Here is a 20,596-nt window from a genome sequence, read left to right as displayed (position 1 = left end):
CTTAGGGTCTAACATTAGCCCTAGCTTAACTCTAATTGTAATCTTTGCCTTAAAACCAACTATTAACAAGTTTAAACCCACAACTTTTGTATTTCATGAGAAACTGGCCACTGCAACTTAATGAAAACAAGCCCACTCCCACACACACATATATATACACACAAACACATCCAAGGGTAATACGATACCAGTCACGGCTGATAAGCTGGAAGAGGAAGTGGAGAAAATGTTCTAGCAGTGTGATTCACTTTGGTCACTCTCAGTTTCAGAGTCAGACTTAACAGCTGTTTGTGCGGCTACTGACATCCGGTGGAAAGTTCCTCTGATCCACGTCGTTTCTTTGACTGTTTTCAACTCAAACATGAATGTATGTGTCAGATTTCAATCCATCAAATGTTAAAACTTTGCTGGTTCTGGAGAAAAATCAGGAGATCAAGTCATCATTTCTCGTTTGTAGACCGTCAGATTGACTCAGCTTTCCAAAGAGACGTTCCACTGATGTTAAAAAATACCGTCAGTCCTCGGTGAATGGACGTCAGCCTTTAGAATGAGCTGCATGTTTGAGCATCAGCACTTTTCTGATTATTGTCTCTTTAGTCTTCAAACTGCATCCTCTGTCAAGACAAAGAAACAAACTGACGTCATCATCGATCCGGATACTCTCTCTTATAGAGTTAAACTATGAGAAGAAACTGACTGTCAGCAGGTTTGAATCCTAGAATACAAATAATAGATTATTATCATTGATTCAGCATGGTCACAGGGTTGAAATATTAAAAGAATATGTTGTTTTCTCCCCTCACTGTTTATTTTCTTCCTCCAGATGAAGAGTCCTCTGATGGTGACCGCCACCAGGAGCAGCAGTCCAACAGCTCTGACAATTAAAAGACCACGAGGGTAACCTGGAACTGGAATGACAGGACATTTAAACTTCAGCTTCAAACGTCTGAACATGTTTCTGCTGGTGCAGTTTCAGTCTGGACTTTGCCGAAAGGTCAAAAGAAAAAAACTGTAGAAGTGCACTTATATTAGAGTACACTAGAATGAATCTTTCAGTGATCTTTGATGACACCATCTGTACCCACAGTGCTACAATTAGTTAATGGACACCTATCTGTATGGACAAGATACCATGTCTGTAATATATAATAATATATCAGACGTAATGTATCTGAATATATGTTAAATACAAACTGAAATGAGTCAATATTCACCAGTAAGAGACAAATGTTGTTTAAAATAACTGTATTTTACAGTATTTATAAAAAAACATAACCAGGAAGAGTAGGCAGAAATAACAATGACGTGGACCAACACAAACTTTACTCTCTGCCTCTAATCCACAAAACACAAGGTTCTTCATGTGTTTGATTAAATTCTGGCACGTTTTTATCAGTTGGGATTTACAATATCATACCTCTGTTGGTTCTGATCTGTTCTTCATCCAGTTTGGTGATGATGTCGTCCTTCACACCAGAGAGCTGAAACACACAGTCGTACCTCCTCCAGTCTGCAGGTGAGACTGATGAAATGTCCAGGTCAACATTCATCTGGAAGGATCCATCATGGTTGGGGAGGATCTCTCCATATTCCACTCCTTCATGAATCTCCTCTCCATCTTTCCTCCAGAACAGCATGGCTCTGTCAGGGTAGAAACCTGTAGCGTGGCAGCTGACTGGAGAGGAGGGAGTCGTCTGGAGGAGAGACACTGAGGGGAGGTCTGGAGAGACAGAGATAGAACAAAGACAATAACGTTTCTGTAGCTCGAATGGTTTAGTTACACACACATAAGTGTAATTATGAAAAGGAGGTGATTTTACATCAGATAAGAATGATATCAAGAAGAGACATCAGGGCAGAGAGAGAGAGAGACAGATGGAAAGATAAAAACATGATGTAGTGATGTAGAGAAATAGAGGCAAAAGAAAAAAAGAAAGAAAAAAGAAAAACATAAATGACAAAAAAATTGTGATGAATATATAAATGTAGAAGAAAATGAGAGAAAGAGAAAAGACTGTAAACTGAGTGTAAACAGTTGGTCATACATTATAATGCTATGGTAGAAAAGTAACTGAGGAATATGAACATTGAGTTCATTACACTAACTGAGGTCATGTGATTTTACCTTTTCTCATCAGAGAGCTCCTCCCATAGTTCAGATACTTCTTCAACCACTCAGGACAAATCTGGGTGAGGTACTTCTTCCTGTCGGCGATGAAAGCTCTGTCATTGTCCCACTTGTGTTTGGTGATGACAGCCTCTGGTACTGGAGCGATCCATGACTCTGTCCACAGGTTGAATGCTATGAAGTCTTCTCCATCATAACCATACTGATTATATCCATTCACCTCATCCGTCTCATCATCCCATTCACAGCCATACATGCTCTGGACAATGTGGACACCTGAGAGACAGAGACAGAGACAGAGACAGAGAGCTTGCAGTGAACCAGACTCAGATCACATCACAATCATCTATCATTTCATTATTTTATTTCATATCAAATCTTCACCACAGAGCTCCACTCATCAACAGATACAGAGGATCAACTCCTACTGTTCTTACTGGCCTGATCGAAACTACTGGACATTTTAGACAGAGACAGAACAGACTGACAGGAGACAGGGACACAGTGGGAAACCCTACATCCTTTACAATATCCATCAATTATTATTTTATTCTTTAAAATAAAAAAATCACAACTGTTTTAAATGGTCAGAAACAAAAGCAGCTAAAGACTGGTTTTACTAGAAGCAGTTATAAAATCAAAGTTGTCATTGATTCATGTTCTATTGATCAAACAGTCCATTCATTAACTTAACACTTAAATATTATGTGTTTATTGTGGCACAGAAACACTATGGACAAATAAAGGTTAGTGGAATCTAATCTACTGTAGTTCTACTATATTATGGACACACTGTGTTAGAAGAGTTCATCTAAACTGTTTTCTTCAACAAATTTACATCTTCAGCTAAAGATTTGTGTCATTGCTGATTATGTAATGAGTGTTTTTATTTATTTATCACTTGAAAATAGTGAAATTGATGAGGATAAATCTTGAATAGAAGAGCAGCACAGAGACAAACCCCGCCCCTTAAAACATTTGTCCTTTTACCATAAAGACAGAGACATGCAGATGAAAAACTGAGACTCACAAACCAGAAGAAAGAAACAGGAACTAAAACATAGGAATTACAAACTGATATCTTACTGTACATTAAATCATTTCTTTGTTTATCACATTGAAGCTTTTAGTAATATTTTTAAATAACAATAAAATTAAGTTACAGTAAGTACAGTAAGTAAGTTAAGTTTCAGAGCTCAAACTAATCATTCTTTTTACTGTGGATGAATTGTCCATTTTAATTTTAATCAAGTATTTGTTTATTTGTAATATGTCAGAATATAGTGGGACATTGTTGTCTCAGAGCTTAACGTGGGATCTTCATATTACATATTTTCTTCAATCAAGGAGTTTTTAATTTACAATGATGAATAAGTCAAACAGCAAATTGTTATATATGAGAATATCACTTAGACCCAGCAAATGTTTGGCAATTTGTGTGTGTTAAAAAAACACACACAAAATGATGATCTGCTCTTCAAAACTGTCCATTCATATTCTTCTGATAAACAAACTCCTTATTTTTTTCACCACTATACTGGATACGTTTATTGTGGGATAAATAAATAAAGTAAAGCTGATCTAATCTCTGTAGTTGTACCGCATATTTATTTTAGGATGGACAAACTGTGGTCTGTAAAGAACAGTTGAACCATTCTAATCTAAACAAAGCACTGTCCATGTCGTCCTGTTGACGATGATGAGACAACTGCCATATGAGGACCCATCAAAGCAGTGTCTCATTTACAGCTCTGTCCTGTAGTTTAAGAAACCACACAGTGGCATTCCTCTGGTGTCTACAGTTTGTGGATCATGACACTGTTAGCAGTTTAGCAGATAGCTAAAGGAGTAAAGTAAAATTTGAATTTTCTTAAAGGAGACATTTAGAGATCAGATTATATCAGGTTACTATAAACACACCTATCAAACATTTTTCACTTTAATCGTTTTAATTAAGAAATACTTTGTAAACTTAAACTCAACTAGCTTCAAAATAAAATTAGTTGTTCACCATTTTCACCACGTAATCTACGTACTTTCTTATAAAAATCATAAAAAATAAGAAATTAAAATACTTGGTTGTTGTTTTAAACAGACTGAGATAAATTCACTCTCAAACCTAAATAAAATTAAGTTATTAAAAACGTAAATAACTGAAATCACACAGTATGGACAAAACAAAGTTTGTAAATTAAATAAAATTAATAAAATGAAATGTTTACGTGCTGTTGTCATGTATTGATTGTTATTCTTCTATTTAAAGTGCTCAGATGAAAAGCACTCATACGTGTGTGTGTGCGCGAATGTGTCAGAGAGAGACAAAAAGATACTGTGTGTGCAGTCTGATGTTCACTGTCACAAATGTTTCTGAACAAATGTTCATTACTCACCTCCAGTCTGGTTAAAGCGCTGCTTGATAATTCCAATGTCAGCTTTATAGACCCGTTCAGCACCCATGGACTTCTGAGTCTGTCTCTCCCAGTACTCAGGTCCTTCATTCTTGGCCATCCAGTCCTGCTTGGGGATCACTTTCCTAATTTCACTGTCATAATAATCCATCTGTACACCATCCAGCATTCCCAGATTGACAAACTCTGGGAAATCTTTAACTCCTGATGATGCTGTGTAGAAGTACTGCAGCCTATGTGTAACTGGAATAATAATAATAGGTTACACTGAGGGAATCGGCATCCCAAACACATACATGTTGTTCCCCATTGCGGGACTAATAAAGGTTTTCTTAGTTAGTAGTTATAAACAAATATACATACATACAGCTCTGGAAAAAAAATAAGAGACCACTGCAAAATGATCGGTTTTGCTGGTTTTGCTAAAATGAACATTTTTGTTTCATTCTATAAAGTGCTGACAACATTTCTCTCAAATTTGAAATTAAAATATTTCCATTTAGAGCATTTATTGGCAGAAAATGACAACTGGTCAAAATAACAAAAAAAGATGCAGTGTTTTCAGACCTCGAATAATGCAGAGAAAACATGTTCATATTCATTTCTTAAACAACACAACACTAATATTTTAACTTAGGAAGAGTTTAGAAATCATTATTGGTGGGATAATCTCAATCTTTAATCACAGCAGTGGTTTTTATAATCTTCCTCATAAAATAAGATTTGGTTCAGGTGATCACCTGATCAGTGTCTCAGTAAGTAGAATGAGGAGGCTTGTGTTGGAATCGAACAAACACTGGAATGGACTGGCTGCCATAGATGTAGAGATGCTAATTTAAGAAACATTTGTGGGAGTGGTCTCTTAATTTTTTCCAGAGCTGTATACGTACAAACGTTAGTCATTTTACAGTACTATGAAAGTTTCAGTAAAATAGGTTGGTGGTCGACAAAATATGTATAACAAAACAAAAAACAGAAAGAAAAACAACAAAAAACATTTTTTCTTGTTTCTAAAGCTAAGTTAAAGATCATTTGATGTGAATTCTGGACGTTTTATCAGGTAAAGAGTTGCTGTAGCTACTTATAAAAAAAAAAAGAAAATATTTATTTAAAGACCAACATTGAAGTTAATCTTTATATTGACAACAGACTAAATCACAGTTTTATTGTTTCAGAGTTTGTATATTCTTTCTTAAATTCAACGTTTCATCCCAATCTACCAAAAGTTTCATATTCTGGATGCACCTATTAAAAATAAGAACTTGCTGATCTGAGATAAAGAGAATGATTCATTCAGTAAAGAGTGACAGGCAACGTTATTGTTGGTATAGATTTATAAAAAAAAAAAATGACTATCGATCTATAAAATATTTGTCTTTGTTAAATATCTGAAACCTTCTCAAGAACAGCCAACACACTGACGGAGAGAGTAAAGCATCCGTTTAGATTTGACTTTTATTGTTATTATTATTTTATCAAATAATCAAATGGAGAAACTGACCAGCCGCTGCGCTGTGTAGGAGGACCATCACACTCACAGCCACGAGAAACTTCATTATCTTCTGTTAAAGCGTCCACTGACAAACGACAAATATGTTCAAATATAACTCTTATTTACCAGACACGGAGTGGGTGACTATACTCTCAACTTCCGCCTCCTTTCAGCCAATAGGAATTTAAACAGAGCCCAGCGTCATTTGAGGGTTATTACGAGTGAAAGTTATTTTTACTTTTCGCCTATATTGAAGGAGGAGGGGACAACCCGTGTGTTAATGTGGTATAGAGTCCATGCTATCTAACTCACACCTTGTAAAATGTTACTATGATACTGATAACGATTTATTCGTAATTGCTATGATTGTCCTGGAATACATTCATAAAGACATTCATAGATACAAACATGCATTCACACTGAACATCCACAAATGACACTATAGTATTTATTTACTTACTATCTGTACAACTCATCTGACTGTATGCGACAGATAACTCTCTGGACTTTGTTTTTCTTGCACATTTGCACATAGTTTGGTTATTGGTTGTAAATTCATTACATTTCACTGCAATTTAATCTATTTTTTTTTTTAATATTCACTTATTTTTAATATTCACTTATCTTATTCTTGTAAATATTGTATATAGATTTTTTTTAGTTCTCTTTTTTTATTGTTGTTTTTAGCATTTTATATTTTATGTATGGTGTGGAGTGCATGTACATTGCTGCTGCAACAGTGAAATTTCCTGATAGATCTATCCATCTATCTATCTATCTATCGATTTCTCTCTCTCTCTCTCTATCTATCTATCTCTCTATCTCAATCACAATGAATAAATGTGGTCAAGTGCTCCCTCCAGCGGTTCAAACCTCCAGTACAGTTTGTCCAACTGCGCTCATGTGAGCTGTGTTCAAGTCAGCTGTGGTTGTGCTGCGCGTATACTTGTGTAATTACGGTACGGATACTGGGAGAGATCAAAATTGATGTCACAAAAACATGTATTTGACGGATTCCGCTTCAGGTTTGAAAACTATCAAGGAAATGTGTCCTTCATTGGTCATTTAACTGTATTATTATGAAGAAAAATCCTGATAAAGTCACCTAAACTATCATAATGCATCCTGACACTTAGTTTCATATATTCAGACAGTCATAAAACCTTTTCCTTTACAGGTTTATTAAATTATTATCTATAGTCCCATACAATGACCCTGGCTATTGTGCAGGTAAATGCTCCAGAGCTAAAATGCTGCTGAAAATATTAGCTATATTTCTATATTAGCTATATATATGCAATAAATGTAGTCTATTGACCTTTATTCATATATACTGTTTAACATGTTTATCAAAATTAGTCAAAGACACTTTAAAGATTTACTGATAATACACACAAATAAAAAATACTAGATTCATTTATATGATGGGAAAATTAAAATACTCAACAACAGAAGAAGAAAGTTCCTGTTATAGTTATAACATGTCACATAAACTGCTGCAGCATTTAAACTTAAACTTATTTTAACTATAGATTGTTCAATTTTTCCAACATCACAGTATTCATCACTTCTCAGCATCAGCTGCTCCAACTGTGGGCCACGTTTCTTGCTGCATTAATGTGTTAGCATCTCTTCAATGTTCACCTGGTAAAGATGAACATCACAACCAGCCTCTTCTTTGTAGCCTCCTGCTGCAGGTAGATTAAACCTACTGAATCTGATTCAGACTGAAGTTAATAAAGTTAATCTACAGGTTGATTAGAAGATTAAACAGTCAGATTAAATCACACGACTCATTTCAGGTTGAGCATTTCTCCGTGTTTGTTTGTATATGGTGTCTGGTTCTACATCAGGTGTAGGCTTTAATCCATTGGCTATACTCACCTTTCCTTTAGCTGACAGTGGACAAGAGGCAATGGACAAATGACAGGTCAGTCAGAGCTGACATCCAGAGAATCATTCAGACACACATTCACACCTAGCAGCAATAAAAACACTGACAGTAATGTGTGAAACTAATAATGCAATAAATGTAGTCTATTGACCTTTATTCATATAAACTGTTTAACATGTGTCATATCAAATAGATTTATCCAGAAAGAAAAAGAAAATTTACCAAAGAACATCTCAACTCTCAACACTACAAACACAAACTGTACAATCAAAGTAAGTGTAACAGTAAGTGTAGCTTACAGTTTTTTTCAATCACTAACAAGCGCTTACCCATACTTCAGATATATTTTCTAAACTCTTAACACAAATTCACGCCTACAACACACAATTGGCTAAATGGATAATTTTCTTCTCAAAAGCACATTTTGTTAAATATATACTAACTCTTCACTTCAGAACAGAACACATCTTTCTCTGCACACACCAACTTTATACCAAAACACTGGAAATATGACTCAAAATGAAATTGTTCTGTCAAAGAATAACACTTGTTTTCACTTCACAAGGTACATGCAATGAGTCAAAGTACACCAGGTTTCAAAATACTGGCTATTGTTGACATTACAAAAACTGCATAGACTTTTATGTTTCAGTTTTACAGGTATTTGCATGCAAAACATGCAATCCACTGTTTTCTACACTAAATTTCTTGGTTGGGAACTGTATGTCCACATGTATTGTTCACATTCAAAAGCATTCCAGTAAAAAGCAAATATTTTTTTTCCCTTTACTGTTCACTACAGGAGGCACAGTAGAAATACTGTTTATAGTATGATAGAACAGAAAGTTTTACAGTATTGCTTACAGTACAGCAACAAAATATCCATGAAACACACAAGAGCATTCTGAACAAAAAATACAACAGCAAAAAGCCCAGATAAAGGTTTAGACTGTATCCAATCTCTGTGATCTTCAGGGTTAGGCCACATGTTTTCATCAACATTGCATCTGATATTATCCAAGGCGATGCACCTGGGATAAAACCGCTTGGTATGTCAGATCCACCCTTGGCAATCATCAACTGTGATATTCCTGCAGCCAGCATCCATGGCTTCAAGGAGGGACATCTGGTCATGTGGCTGATGGTCATAAACCTTCCACCTCCATGCAGAAAAGAACTCCTCTATGGGGTTGAGGAACAGTGAATAGGGTGGAAGGAAGAGACGTACCAGTCTTGGGTGGTGAAGAAGTAAACTTTGAAGGGAAATTGACACGTCTGGGGCAATTCCAGCCATATGCTGACCTCTCCTGCCTCTGCTCCCCTGCTGATCAGAGTTTCCTGATCATACTACCTGAGTGTCGCTCCTTTCTCCTTTTGTCCTTTTGTCCGTATGGGAGCCACCTCTGCCCCTCTACTGAGTTCACCCTCCTGTGTAAAGTTGTCCTCGACTGACCAATATGCAACCACACCTGGGGACAGCGTATATCTGTGCTCTGGCCCTACATTCAGGGTCAGTCTCCGGTCTCGGACCCACTCTGTGTTGGTAGGCTCACCATGACCTGGAACTCCAATAAACTTGCACCACTTCAGCAAATTTGGAACTAGACTTGGATTGTTTTTTTTCTTCAACAGTGGACTTCAAACCATGTTGTTAGCGATGGAAAAAAAAACTGTATTATCAGCTGAGATATGTTGTTTTTGAACTGATATCATTGCAGAAGCAGAGGTTTTTATACTGTATCTAAGGTTTGGAATATTGCTTTCGCTATTGTGGGATGTTGTGTGTTAACATTCGTAAATAATACAAAAACAATCCATAATTTTGTTGGGAGGTACAGCTGGTCTGTTAAGAAAACGGAAGCATTGTTAAAATGTGTTCACTGACTGCATATTGTGTGAAAACGACATGAAATGTGTGAATGGTATGGCCACAAAAGACCGATGCTGTGCTAATTGTGTTTAGAGTTTTGAAAATGTGAGCACTGATTGGACAAACGCTTGTTAGCGACTGAAAAAAACTGTAAACATCAGGACCATTGTAATGATATATTCTGTTGTATTATAAATGAATTACAGAAGTTATCCTGCTGACATGTAAATTTTTCTGGTTTAGACTTTTGTCTGGTTGTACCTGTGTGACATTTAAATGTTCATGTACCTTTTAGTTTGTGTTGCTGTGCATCATAAGTGTCCAGAACCTCTGCTTCATGTTTCATCTGAACTCTATATAGTAATCACTATAGATTAGATCACTTCAGTCTCAAAGTTGTGCTTCTACTACTTGTGGTTCCTAGAATTACAAAAAGTAGAATATGAGGTAGAGCTTTCAGCAATCAGGCTCCTCTCCTGTGGAACCAGCTCCCAGTTTGGGTTCAGGAGGCAGACACCCTCTCTGCTTTTAAGGTCAGGCTTAAGACTTTCCTTTTTGATCAAGATTATGGCTGGACTGAACCATCCCTTAGTTATGCTGCTATAGGCCTAGACTGCTGGGGGACGATGCACTGAGCACATGTCCTCTACTCTCTTCTCTCTGACACCGAACTCCTATCCTTTAATTTCTTATTTTATTTCCCCTCCTCCTCCATCTTCTTGTGAGTATCTCTGACCTGGAGTTGTGTGTTTCCTGTGGAGCTCCATACTACATCTATTGTGCGCTTTAGTCAGATGTATGCATCTATAACAGATGTATGTTTATCTCCGTCCTCCTATCCTCTCTCTTTTCTGTCTCTACCTGGACAGTTTTAGGCAGATGGGTCCCTCCATGTGAGCAGGGTTCTGCTCAAGGTTTCTTCCTGTTAAAAAGGAGTGTTTCCTGCCACCGTCGTCTTCAGTCTTGCTCTGGGCATTTCAGACGGATTTTGTAAAGCGTCTTAAGAGTTTGTTCAAGGTCCTTCTATCTGCCACCGATGTCAGACTTCAATTGAGACGTAAATTAAAATCAGAGAAAATGATTTTGCTGGTGGTACATTCATGTGTTGGTTTTCATCATGATCTTCAGGTGTTCACTGTCTCCACAATGAAGAAGAAAAATCACCACGTCATGTTTCATCCTCTTATCTTTCAGTTTACACGTCTGGATCATTTTCCTGTAGAAACAATGAATCACACAAAGAAATCATTAAAAAAAATACTTGTCTTATCTCAGACATCCGGTAACAGCTACATGTTTAAATGTGAGTTCACCTGAAACAACAGCAGCTTTGAGACTATACTATGATATTTATTTAGTTTGATTAACTGTGTTTACTGTCTACTCACTTTCTCAGGATCTGGACGTTCAGCTGATGATGATGATGAAGTGTCAGAAGCTAAAAAAAATAAAAATAAAAGAATGGTTTCTGTCAAATTGTTCTTTGAGATTTTAATAATCTTTAAATGAAGCTCATAAATATGATCAAATAATTTACCTAATTTAAATATTGACAATACTTACTGTTGGCGCATTGAAACCCTGAACACCTAGAGAACCCCTAGAGAAGACAGTAATTTATTCAGATTTATTAGAGAACACAAGAATAAAATGTGCATTGTGCAGCCCTAATATGTACTATACAAACTATGTAATGTCACAAGCACAAGATATGAGACACGTGAAGCTATAAGAGCATGGACATGTTAAATACATATTGGAAGTATAATGATTTTTATGAGAAGTAAATATATTTATTAATATATAAATATATATATATATTATATTTCTGTTCTTCACCATTGTTGTTGTTTCTTCTCCAGATGATGATTCCAGCTATGCAGGCTGCCAGGAGGAGCAACGCTACAACAACTCCAATACCAGCAGCAACAGTAGGAGGGAACTCTGAGGAACCTAGAACCAAAACAGGAGAAACTTCAGATCATTTGAAGATTAAGACAAACTACCAGAAATACTGTAGTGATTATTACAGTTTGAAGAGCTTGGGAAGATGGTATGATGCAAGTCTTAGTGATAAGGCGCAGTTTGAAGGGTTGAGGCAGGAAATGATTCAAGGCATTTCAAGCATAGACCGGTCAGGGCTACCAGGGAAGTTAAAATTGTGGTGTTGGCAATTTGGTTTACTGCCTCGGCTAATGTGGCCGCTGACGGTGTATGAGGTTGCCCTTTCAAAGGTAGAAAAGTTAGAAAGAATGATTAATTCATTTATCAGAAAGTGGCTTGGTGTCCCACGCTGCTTAAGTGACACAGCCTTGTATGGGAAAGGTATTCTGGAGCTCCCAGTTACCAGCTTAACAGAGGAGTTTAAGTGTGCTAAAGTTAGACTGGAAATGACTCTTACTCAGTCAAAGGATCCAGTGGTTAGGAGTGTAGCGCCTACTGTTAAGACAGGGAGGAAGTGGAAGGCAAAAGAGGCTGTGCAGCAAGCACAGGCAGCTCTTAAACATAGGGATATCATAGGTCATGTACAGCAAGGGCGTGGAGGCCTAGGGCTGTGTGCAGGGAAACCTCTGTGGAGCAAGGCATCAGCAGTAGAAAGGATAAAGATGGTAGTGGAAGAAGTACAGAAGCGAGAGGAAGCAGTTAGATGCTCGAAGGCAGTGTCGCAGGCTAAGCAGGGTCAGTGGGTGAACTGGGAGAGTGTGGAGAAAAGGAAGTTGAAGTGGAGAGAGCTTTGGAGCATGGAGGCTAGCAGGATTAGATTTATGTTAGGGGCTACTTATGATGTGCTGCCAACTCCCCAGAACCTAAACCAGTGGGTAGGTGAGGATAATGCCTGTCCACTGTGCACTTGTGTCTGCACGCTTAGACATATTCTGACAGGTTGTAAGGTTAGTCTTTCCCAAGGACGTTATACCTGGCGTCACAACCAGGTACTGAAATGTTTAGCAGCTGCAATTGAGGAAAAACGGGTGAATTTAAATTCCATGGCCGTTAACAGAGACAATAGATGTATTAAGTTTGTACGGGAGGGAGAAAAGGCTAGACCAGCAGGCATCAGGCATAACACGGGACAGCTAAGAGTAGGAGGAGCCTGGGAGATGAGGGCGGATTTAAATGGACACCTGGTTATTCCAGCTGAGATAGTTAGCACTCGACTACGGCCAGATCTGCTGCTGTGGTCTGAGCCAGAGAAAGTAGTTTATTTCATAGAGCTGACTGTCCCGTGGGAAGATAGAGTTGAGGAGGCTAATGAGCGAAAAAGAGCTAAGTATGCAGAGTTAGCAGCAGATGCAGAGCAGAATGGATGGAAGGCTTATGTCCGCCCGGTAGAAGTGGGTTGCCGTGGATTTGTGGCAAAGTCGGTGATTGCTCTGCTGAGTGAGCTGGGCATACGGGGAAGGAGCCAGAGCACTGCGGTTAGCAACATGTCCCGGGCAGCAGAGAGAGCGAGCGACTGGTTATGGGTGCGCAGGAAGCATGCTAGCTGGGGAACTAGCTAAGGTAAGGAAGGCCGCATGTAGGCCTCGATTTGTTTATTACGCGATTTGTTTGTTACGTGGTTTCGGCCTGCATCAACGGGGCGAATCGCGGTAGATCTGCTTGTTTGTTACGTGGTTCAGTCTGCATCAACGGGGCGAATCACGGTAGATTTGTTTGTTTGGCTCATGGTTGTTACTATATTAGCTGTTGATAGACATCGAATGGTGAGGGAAACAGAGTTGTGCAGTGGCGGTGTGGAGGGGGGTGACTCCAGGACGCTGGAAGTCACTGTTAAGCCTTCTCGAGGTGTCGTGGGCCTAACTTAACGAAACATCGGTGAAGGGAGGTGCCCACTTGAAAACCCCAATGACATGCTGCATACTGCTGTTGTCGTCTTGTTGCGTGGTAGCTATGGTTAGCTGCTGAGCGGGCCATACAAGCCAGCAGCGTTTAGTTAGTTTATGTTTTACAATGTCTGAACTATGCTGCTCAATGGGCTTACAAGCCAGCAGCTTTTACTTAGTTTATGTAGATTATAGGTTAATTGTCATATTATATGACCATAGGTTTGGTAGGGTCTCTTAGCTGAACAGGGCCTCTAAATGTGTTTTGCCTGGGATTTTGGCACAAGGGATTATAACATCTTATCCTGTGTATTACTGAATGTTACAGGAGATGTGTTAAAAGTACTGGCTGAAAACTCTGATACAATACTGCACAGAATCATTCTTTGACATGACATCTATCTATCTGTCTATCTATCGTTCACAAAGAACACATTGTCACAGGAGGTTTGAAACTAACAAGTCTAAATACTCTCTATATTACATCCACCATGTAAATATAAAAATATCAGTCAAACCTACAGTAAGCTGAGTACAGCTCAGGATCACATGTCAGGGAAAGAAATCTCAACAAGCAAATGTTGAAACTTAATCAGAAAACACACATTCAGCTTTATAGGAAGAACTTAAAAGTCTTAAGTCTGTCTCATACTAAAGTAAACTAATTAGAGACAGGTATGTAGGACTTTCATGAATAATGCAGCAGTAAAAAAAATACAGTTATGAATAAAAACATATTCTATAAATTAGAAGAGCACCGAGTAAATAGTGATGGAATATTATTTAAATATCGTCCCTATACTGGTTTTGATGTCCCAATCATTCCTAGAACCTTCATACAAAGAAAACATCTCTGATTTAATATACAGTATGACTGAATGATCAATGAGACTTGAACAACAGGAAAAAAGAAGAGGAGGAGGAAAGTAGATCCTCTTTTACAACAACACAAAAACAGGAGACACACAATGCCATCCACAACAACAAAACACACATTTGATTGAACTAAACATGTTTCCTACCTCCATCACCACTTTTTACTTTAGGCTTACCTCGGTTTGTCTTAATTGATGCTTTATCCAGTTTGGTGATGATGATGTCCTCCACACCAGAGAGCTGAAACACACAGTCGTACCTCCTCCAGTCTTCAGGTGAGACTGATGAAACATCCAGGTCAACATTCATCTGGAAGGATCCATCATGGTTGGGGAGGATGTTCCACTCTTCATGAATCTCCTCTCCATCTTTCCTCCAGAACATCATGGCTCTGTCAGGGTAGAAACCTGTAGCGTGGCAGCTGACTGGAGAGGAGGGAGTCTTCTGGAGGAGAGACACTGAGGGGAGGTCTGGAGAGAGAGAGAAATAAAACAAAGACAATTAAGTTTCTGTATTACAGCTAACTTTATTCTATCATTTCTGTTAGATGTAATGTAGTATGAATGGCTTAGTTATACATATAAATATATATATATATACAGCATGTGAAGTGTAATTATGAAAAAGAGGTGATTTTACATAAGATGATATTAAGAAGAGACATCAGGAGGGAGAGAGAGAGACAGTTTATAAAGTCCAGAGAGGAAGAGAAGCAGATGGAAAGATAAAAGAAAAAGTGATACAGAGAATGTTACCTCCCGAGTATGTAGCCAGGGGATGAAGGGAGGAAAACAAAAGAAAATTGTTTCCGGGTAAAAGGAAAGCGACACAGAGACCGATAACTGTGTGTAAAAAGGATTTTTCTTTATTCAAAAACAAAATACTAATGATAACTAAGACAGCTGGTCACAAAACTAAACACAACCGACCACGACCGACAGCCACAAACAAACTAAAGGCGCCACCACACCTGGGGGGAAAAAAAAACAAAACGAACCAAAAACGCCACCACACCTGGGGGGAAAAACCAAGAAAGATTAGTACCTGTCTTTTCCTCAGAAAAGATTAGTCAGTACTTCACCATTCAGAGTTCCAACAAGCAAAGTCAACCTCACGCTTCCACCACTGTGGTCCACCATCTCTCTCTCTGGGCCGCACCTCTCCTCCACTCTTTAACCAGGATCAGCTGATTACCTGAGTGGAAACGGCTGCTGGTCGGAGGAGGGGCGATCACCTGGAGGAGGAGGAGGAGAGTGGGAGAGAGAGGCACAAACACACCAAAACAACCATAGAGGCACTAGGGCCGTAACAGAGAAACTGAGGCAAACAATTTGTGAGAAAAAAAATAATGAGAGAAAGAGAAAAGACTGTAAACTGAGTGTAAACAGTTGGTCATACATTATAATGCTATGGTAGAAAAGTAACTGAGGAATATGAACATTGAGTTCATTACACTAACTGAGGTCGTGTGATTTTACCTTTTCTCATCAGAGAGCTCCTCCCATAGTTCACATACTTCTTCAACCACTCAGGACAAATGTGGGTGAGGTAGTTCTTATGCTGTGCGACAAAAGCTTTGTTTTGGTCCAGTTTGTTTTTGGTGATGACAGCCTCTGGTTTTGGAGCGCTCCACGACTCTGTCTTCAGGTTGAATGATATGAAGTCTTCTCCATCATAACCATACTGATTATATCCATTCACCTCATCAGTCTCATCATCCCATTCACAGCCAAACATCCACTGGAAAATGTGGACACCTGAGAGACAGAGACAGAGACAGAGAGCTTGCAGTGAACCAGACTCAGATCACATCACAATCATTTCATTATTTTATTTAATATCAAATCTTCACCACAGAGCTCCACTCATCAACAGATACAGAGGATCAACTCCTACTGTTCTTACTGGCCTGATGGAAACTACTGGACATTTTAGACAGAGACAGAACAGACTGACAGGAGACAGGGACACAGTGGGAAACCCTACATCCTTTACAATATCCATCAATTATTATTTTATTCTTTAAAATAAAAAAATCACAACTGTTTTAAATGGTCAGAAACAAAAGCAGCTAAAGACTGGTTTTACTAGAAGCAGTTATTATAAAATCAAAGTTGTCATTGATTCATGTTCTATTGATCAACCAGTCCATTCATTAACTTAACACTTAAATATTATGTGTTTATTGTGGCACAGAAACACTATGGACAAATAAAGGTTAGTGGAATCTAATCTACTGTAGTTCTGCTTCTTTTGTCCAACCAACACTGAACAGTATTTAATTTAGAACATTAAAGAGAGAAAAGAAGGAAATGTTCATATCTGAGAAACGTGAATCAACAAATGTCTGATTGATTAAAGAGTTCAATGATCAGCTGATTGAAGAATTGTTGTCAATTCATTTAGTATCATCAACTAATTGATTTATTGATGAATCATTTCAGCACTGTTTGTCACGGCACAGACACAGTGCAGTCAAGTAAAGTTAATCTAATCCAGTCTGTAGTCCATGTACATATTTATTATTGATCAACAATCTGTGATCAGTACAGTAGAGTTCATTTAAAACACAAACTGAAATCTAACTTTACTCATCAATCAAAAATATAAAAAGAGCTTCAATGTGAAATGTAAAGAAATGTGATTTTCCTCTCACATCACAGCTTGTAGTGTTTGTCTTTTAGTTTGTGTTTCTTATTTGTTTTAGTTTGTCAGTCTCAGTTTTTCTTTGAGCTTCTTCAAAGAACTCTGATGATATTAGCATTCGACCAGCAGCTCGCTCTAAAAGTTAACATTTCATTTCTATTCACGTTCAGTTTGTCTCTGATTTATTTGTGAAACCTCGCTGCTAATAACAGATAACCTTCTGGAAAGTTAAGACGTCTACAGTTCTCTGACATTTACTGTGAGCCAACACTAGCTAGCTTGTTCACATTATGTGTGTTTATGACAAATTAGTAACGATTTTTAACCACAATAAAATGACTAACTAGATAAAGACATTACTAAATCATTTTCTCGTTCTTCTTTAGTTCAGAAAACAGTGAAACTCTTGTTGATCAGTCTGACAGACAGTCTGATCTGGTTCAACCTCCACTCAGTCCTCTCCTGCTCTCCACCATCAACTACAGCGTTACTGCATTTTAATAAACACACACAGTTCAGCTGCTGTCATTTAATTCTATAGTTTCTGTTCCTGTTGTCACATGAATGATCAGAAACAGTGATTTGATTGTGGCTCATTAATGCTAACGTTACCTGCTAAACCAGGCTAACTCCTCCACTGAGGCGCTGAGACGCTTTTTAAATCACTATTTTAGGATCATGACGTCAAAACCAACATAAATGCTGTTTAATAACTACACCTGTATATTGTGTGGTCACAGAGAGCACCCTGTCTGAGCAGGTGGACCACACTGTTACTGTATTTAATCAGAATATGAAGGAAAATCTCTGGTTTCAGGTGTAGAAGATGCTTTCTAGATCATTTAACTGACAAACATCTTCACTAACTAGTAGGATCATTTCATCCTCTCTTCATCTGTCCAACTCTTAACTGAAAACTGATCATCAGTTCCCTGTCATTTTTATATTTTTAATGAATTTAAGCAGTGTCTCAGCTCAACAGCACATAAGCTACAACTTTCCTGCTTTTACTGAGAATTTATGAGCCACAATCAAATCACTGTTTTTATGCCCATTCGGTTCAGAAAAATAATTCAATGAGAGCAGTTAAACAGTGAGTGTGTAAATTAAAAGACAGGATATGAGACGGTGGAGAGCAGGAGAGGACTGAATGGAGGTTTAACCAGATCAGACTGTCTGTTAAACTCATCATCACATGTTGGCTGTCATCTTTATTTATTTTTCTATTTCTCAACTAAAAAGGAAGAAGAAAATATTCAGACATTTCTTTTCCTCAGTGATCAGGTGTTTCAGTTTGGTTTGAGATCTTTACACATTGAAACTGTTTGACTTATTTCTAGTGTTTTCCTACTTTTTTCTTAATGGACTTTAAATTTATATAGCACTTCAACTAGACAATACATTTATGGCTCAATTAATTATTCTATTTTAGTTATTTATTATATTATGTTTTTGTGTGAGTTGGTCTGATCTAATCTAAAAAAGATAACGTGCTAAACATTTCTGTTGGTTTTGGGAAGGATTTGATAAGCCTATGTCCTATGTTATATATAACATATACCATAACTCTTTATGTAAATATAAAGTAATAGAAAAGATTGGTTTATAAATCTGAAGGGGATGAAAAAATAGAAATAAAAAAAGTTTTGTTCACTCATAAAATGCATGTTAATTATCTATAGTCAGGAGAAACATACCTTTTGACTGGTTGAATCGCTGCATTGCAACAGCTATGTTTGCTCTGAAAGCATGTGTGTGGCCTTGTAGAACGTTTGTCTGTCTCTCCACATACTCCTGGCCCAGGTTCTCAATCATCCAGCTCTGCTTGGCCTCAAATCTGTTGATCCTGCTGTCAAAGTAGCCCATCAGCTCATCATCTAGGAGATGCAAACCCACAATCTCTGGGAATTCCTTCAGACCAGTGCTGCCTGTATAAACTGCCTTCCAGGAGTGCGTTACTAAGAAACAGAGAAAAAAATAAAAGTTTCCTTTTGAGTAAACATGGCAGAAATCACAAATGAACGTATTGTTTAATTTACCTCTATGACTGATTAATATTAATCTATCATAATGATCTTGGTCATAGATTGCATAACAAATCTTTATACTGTCTCTGGTTTGACTAAACTTTACTGCCCCCTGCTGCTACCACAGATGGATAGTAGTGGACACATGAACAAATGTTTTTAAACTAAAGATTACATTCAGTTTATTAGTTTATTTATCTAGTTGTCATTTGACAGAATGAGAATTATCTAAACGTGAAGTGCTCTTGATAAAAAATCGCCTCCACAAGCAAATGCATAGTTCGATATATATACAGCCATATTCAATGTTTTCCTAACTAATTTAATTTAATCGTTTGTGTTTCAGCTTGAAGCTCTTAAGTATCATGAAGAGAATTAACACATGTGATTAGTTTTTACATTCGTTTATAATGTGTTACAGGACAATAACTGAAACGAAACCAAAAGAAACCCCGCCACATCAGATTATTATTATTATTATTATTATTAATAATAATGCTTTTACAAATCAAAATGATTAATCAGTGAATTTCTTACCCGCAGATGAGGGCTGGAAAATGAAGAAAATTAGAACAAAACCCTTCATCTTCCTTGCGGCGGTGAGGAGCAAGAATCAAATTTACCGCTGATGTTAATCACATGCTTCTCCGAAACTGTTTGACAAACAGGAAGCGAATTCACTTCAGGAAATTAGTCACAGCACTTGTGGGCGGGAACAGCGTTGACCAATAGAAATATTTCTCTGCGGTTTCTAGGTAGAGTTGAGTAACAGCGGTTGTTGTTGGATGATGAAAAAATAGACAGGCCTTTATTTCAGATAAATTCTGATTCAGAACTATCCTGATACAAAGAGGCCACTCCCTTCAACCCATATAACCAAAAGTCTCCCTGTATCCTCAAGAGGAAAGCTAAGAAACAAGCTGCTTGATGCTTCCAATCAGCACAAACATCTTTTCTGAGTTTTCTTCTTCCACTCGAATGTTTGTCATAAGTTCTTTTAGCAGCAATTTCTGTTAATATTACTCACTTCACCTGATTTAAACATGAAGATGTATTGCGACCATCACACTGAACAAGTCAATGCACAACGAGAGCCAGGCACACTGTCCTGAGATGGAATGTAGAGTTATTTTAATGTATTCAAGTGTAGATGAATTATCATTTATCTCAGGTATTGTGGCAGAGACAGTGTTGTAGTGTAGTGCAGCACAGTAGTATCGTCTCAGTCTCTGTAATGTGTGCTTCATTCAATAAGAAAAGTCTTCAACCTTTTAGTCTCACTCTGTCAGTACTGTGGATCATCTTCTGTGACTTTGTTCTGCTCTCACGAGTGAAACACCACAAACTCTGGTTTACTCCTAAATATACAGTGTGGAAATAGCTCTCAAGAAAGGGAATCACAATCATACAGTTAGCAATATTAATTCA

General features: G+C 37.7%; 2 protein-coding genes across 3 annotated transcripts; both read right to left on the bottom strand.

Moving 5' to 3' along the window:
* Window positions 1-674: 674 nt before the first annotated feature.
* On the bottom strand, window positions 675-4,774 carry LOC311500960 (class I histocompatibility antigen, F10 alpha chain-like; the record flags this gene model as incomplete). Its single annotated transcript, XM_084562599.1, has 5 exons — window positions 4,519-4,774; window positions 2,126-2,404; window positions 1,418-1,720; window positions 804-908; window positions 675-715 (listed from the first exon to the last, which is right to left on the bottom strand). Exons 1-5 carry the CDS (start codon window positions 4,703-4,705, stop codon window positions 675-677), a joined length of 915 nt encoding a protein of 304 aa, XP_084418725.1. The 5' UTR covers window positions 4,706-4,774.
* Window positions 4,775-8,009: 3,235 nt separating this feature from the next.
* Window positions 8,010-19,827, bottom strand: LOC311501343 (major histocompatibility complex class I-related gene protein-like). Of its 2 annotated transcripts, XR_014699508.1 has the most exons (8): window positions 19,706-19,827; window positions 18,839-19,099; window positions 15,974-16,252; window positions 14,672-14,965; window positions 11,632-11,745; window positions 11,356-11,392; window positions 11,181-11,230; window positions 8,010-11,008 (listed from the first exon to the last, which is right to left on the bottom strand). XR_014699508.1 is itself a non-coding variant. In XM_084563107.1 (6 exons), exons 1-6 carry the CDS (start codon window positions 19,752-19,754, stop codon window positions 11,382-11,384), a joined length of 1,008 nt encoding a protein of 335 aa, XP_084419233.1. In that variant the 5' UTR covers window positions 19,755-19,827; the 3' UTR covers window positions 11,339-11,381. The 2 variants fall into 2 exon arrangements, 1 of the variants encoding a protein (XP_084419233.1); XM_084563107.1 differs by lacking the exons at window positions 8,010-11,008; window positions 11,181-11,230 and having other exon boundaries at window positions 11,339-11,392.
* Window positions 19,828-20,596: the final 769 nt, after the last annotated feature.

This window comes from Chelon labrosus, assembly GCF_963514085.1.
Source record: "Chelon labrosus genome assembly, chromosome: 16".
Lineage (NCBI taxonomy): Eukaryota > Metazoa > Chordata > Actinopteri > Mugiliformes > Mugilidae > Chelon > Chelon labrosus.
Note: the sequence above shows the minus strand (reverse complement) of the source record. Positions and strands in the feature narration are given on the sequence as shown.

What these genes read in the sequence shown, in the direction of transcription:
- LOC311501343 (XM_084563107.1), bottom strand. Translation starts at nt 19,754, where the DNA reads ATGAAGGGTTTTGTTCTAATTTTCTTCATTTTCCAGCCCTCATCTGCG. An exon ending in GCGATTCAACCAGTCAAAAG is followed by an intron (nt 16,253 to 18,838) that starts GTATGTTTCTCC and finishes TCTGTCTCTCAG; the next exon opens with GTGTCCACATTTTCCAGTGG. An exon ending in GAGCTCTCTGATGAGAAAAG is followed by an intron (nt 14,966 to 15,973) that starts GTAAAATCACAC and finishes CTCTCTCTCCAG; the next exon opens with ACCTCCCCTCAGTGTCTCTC.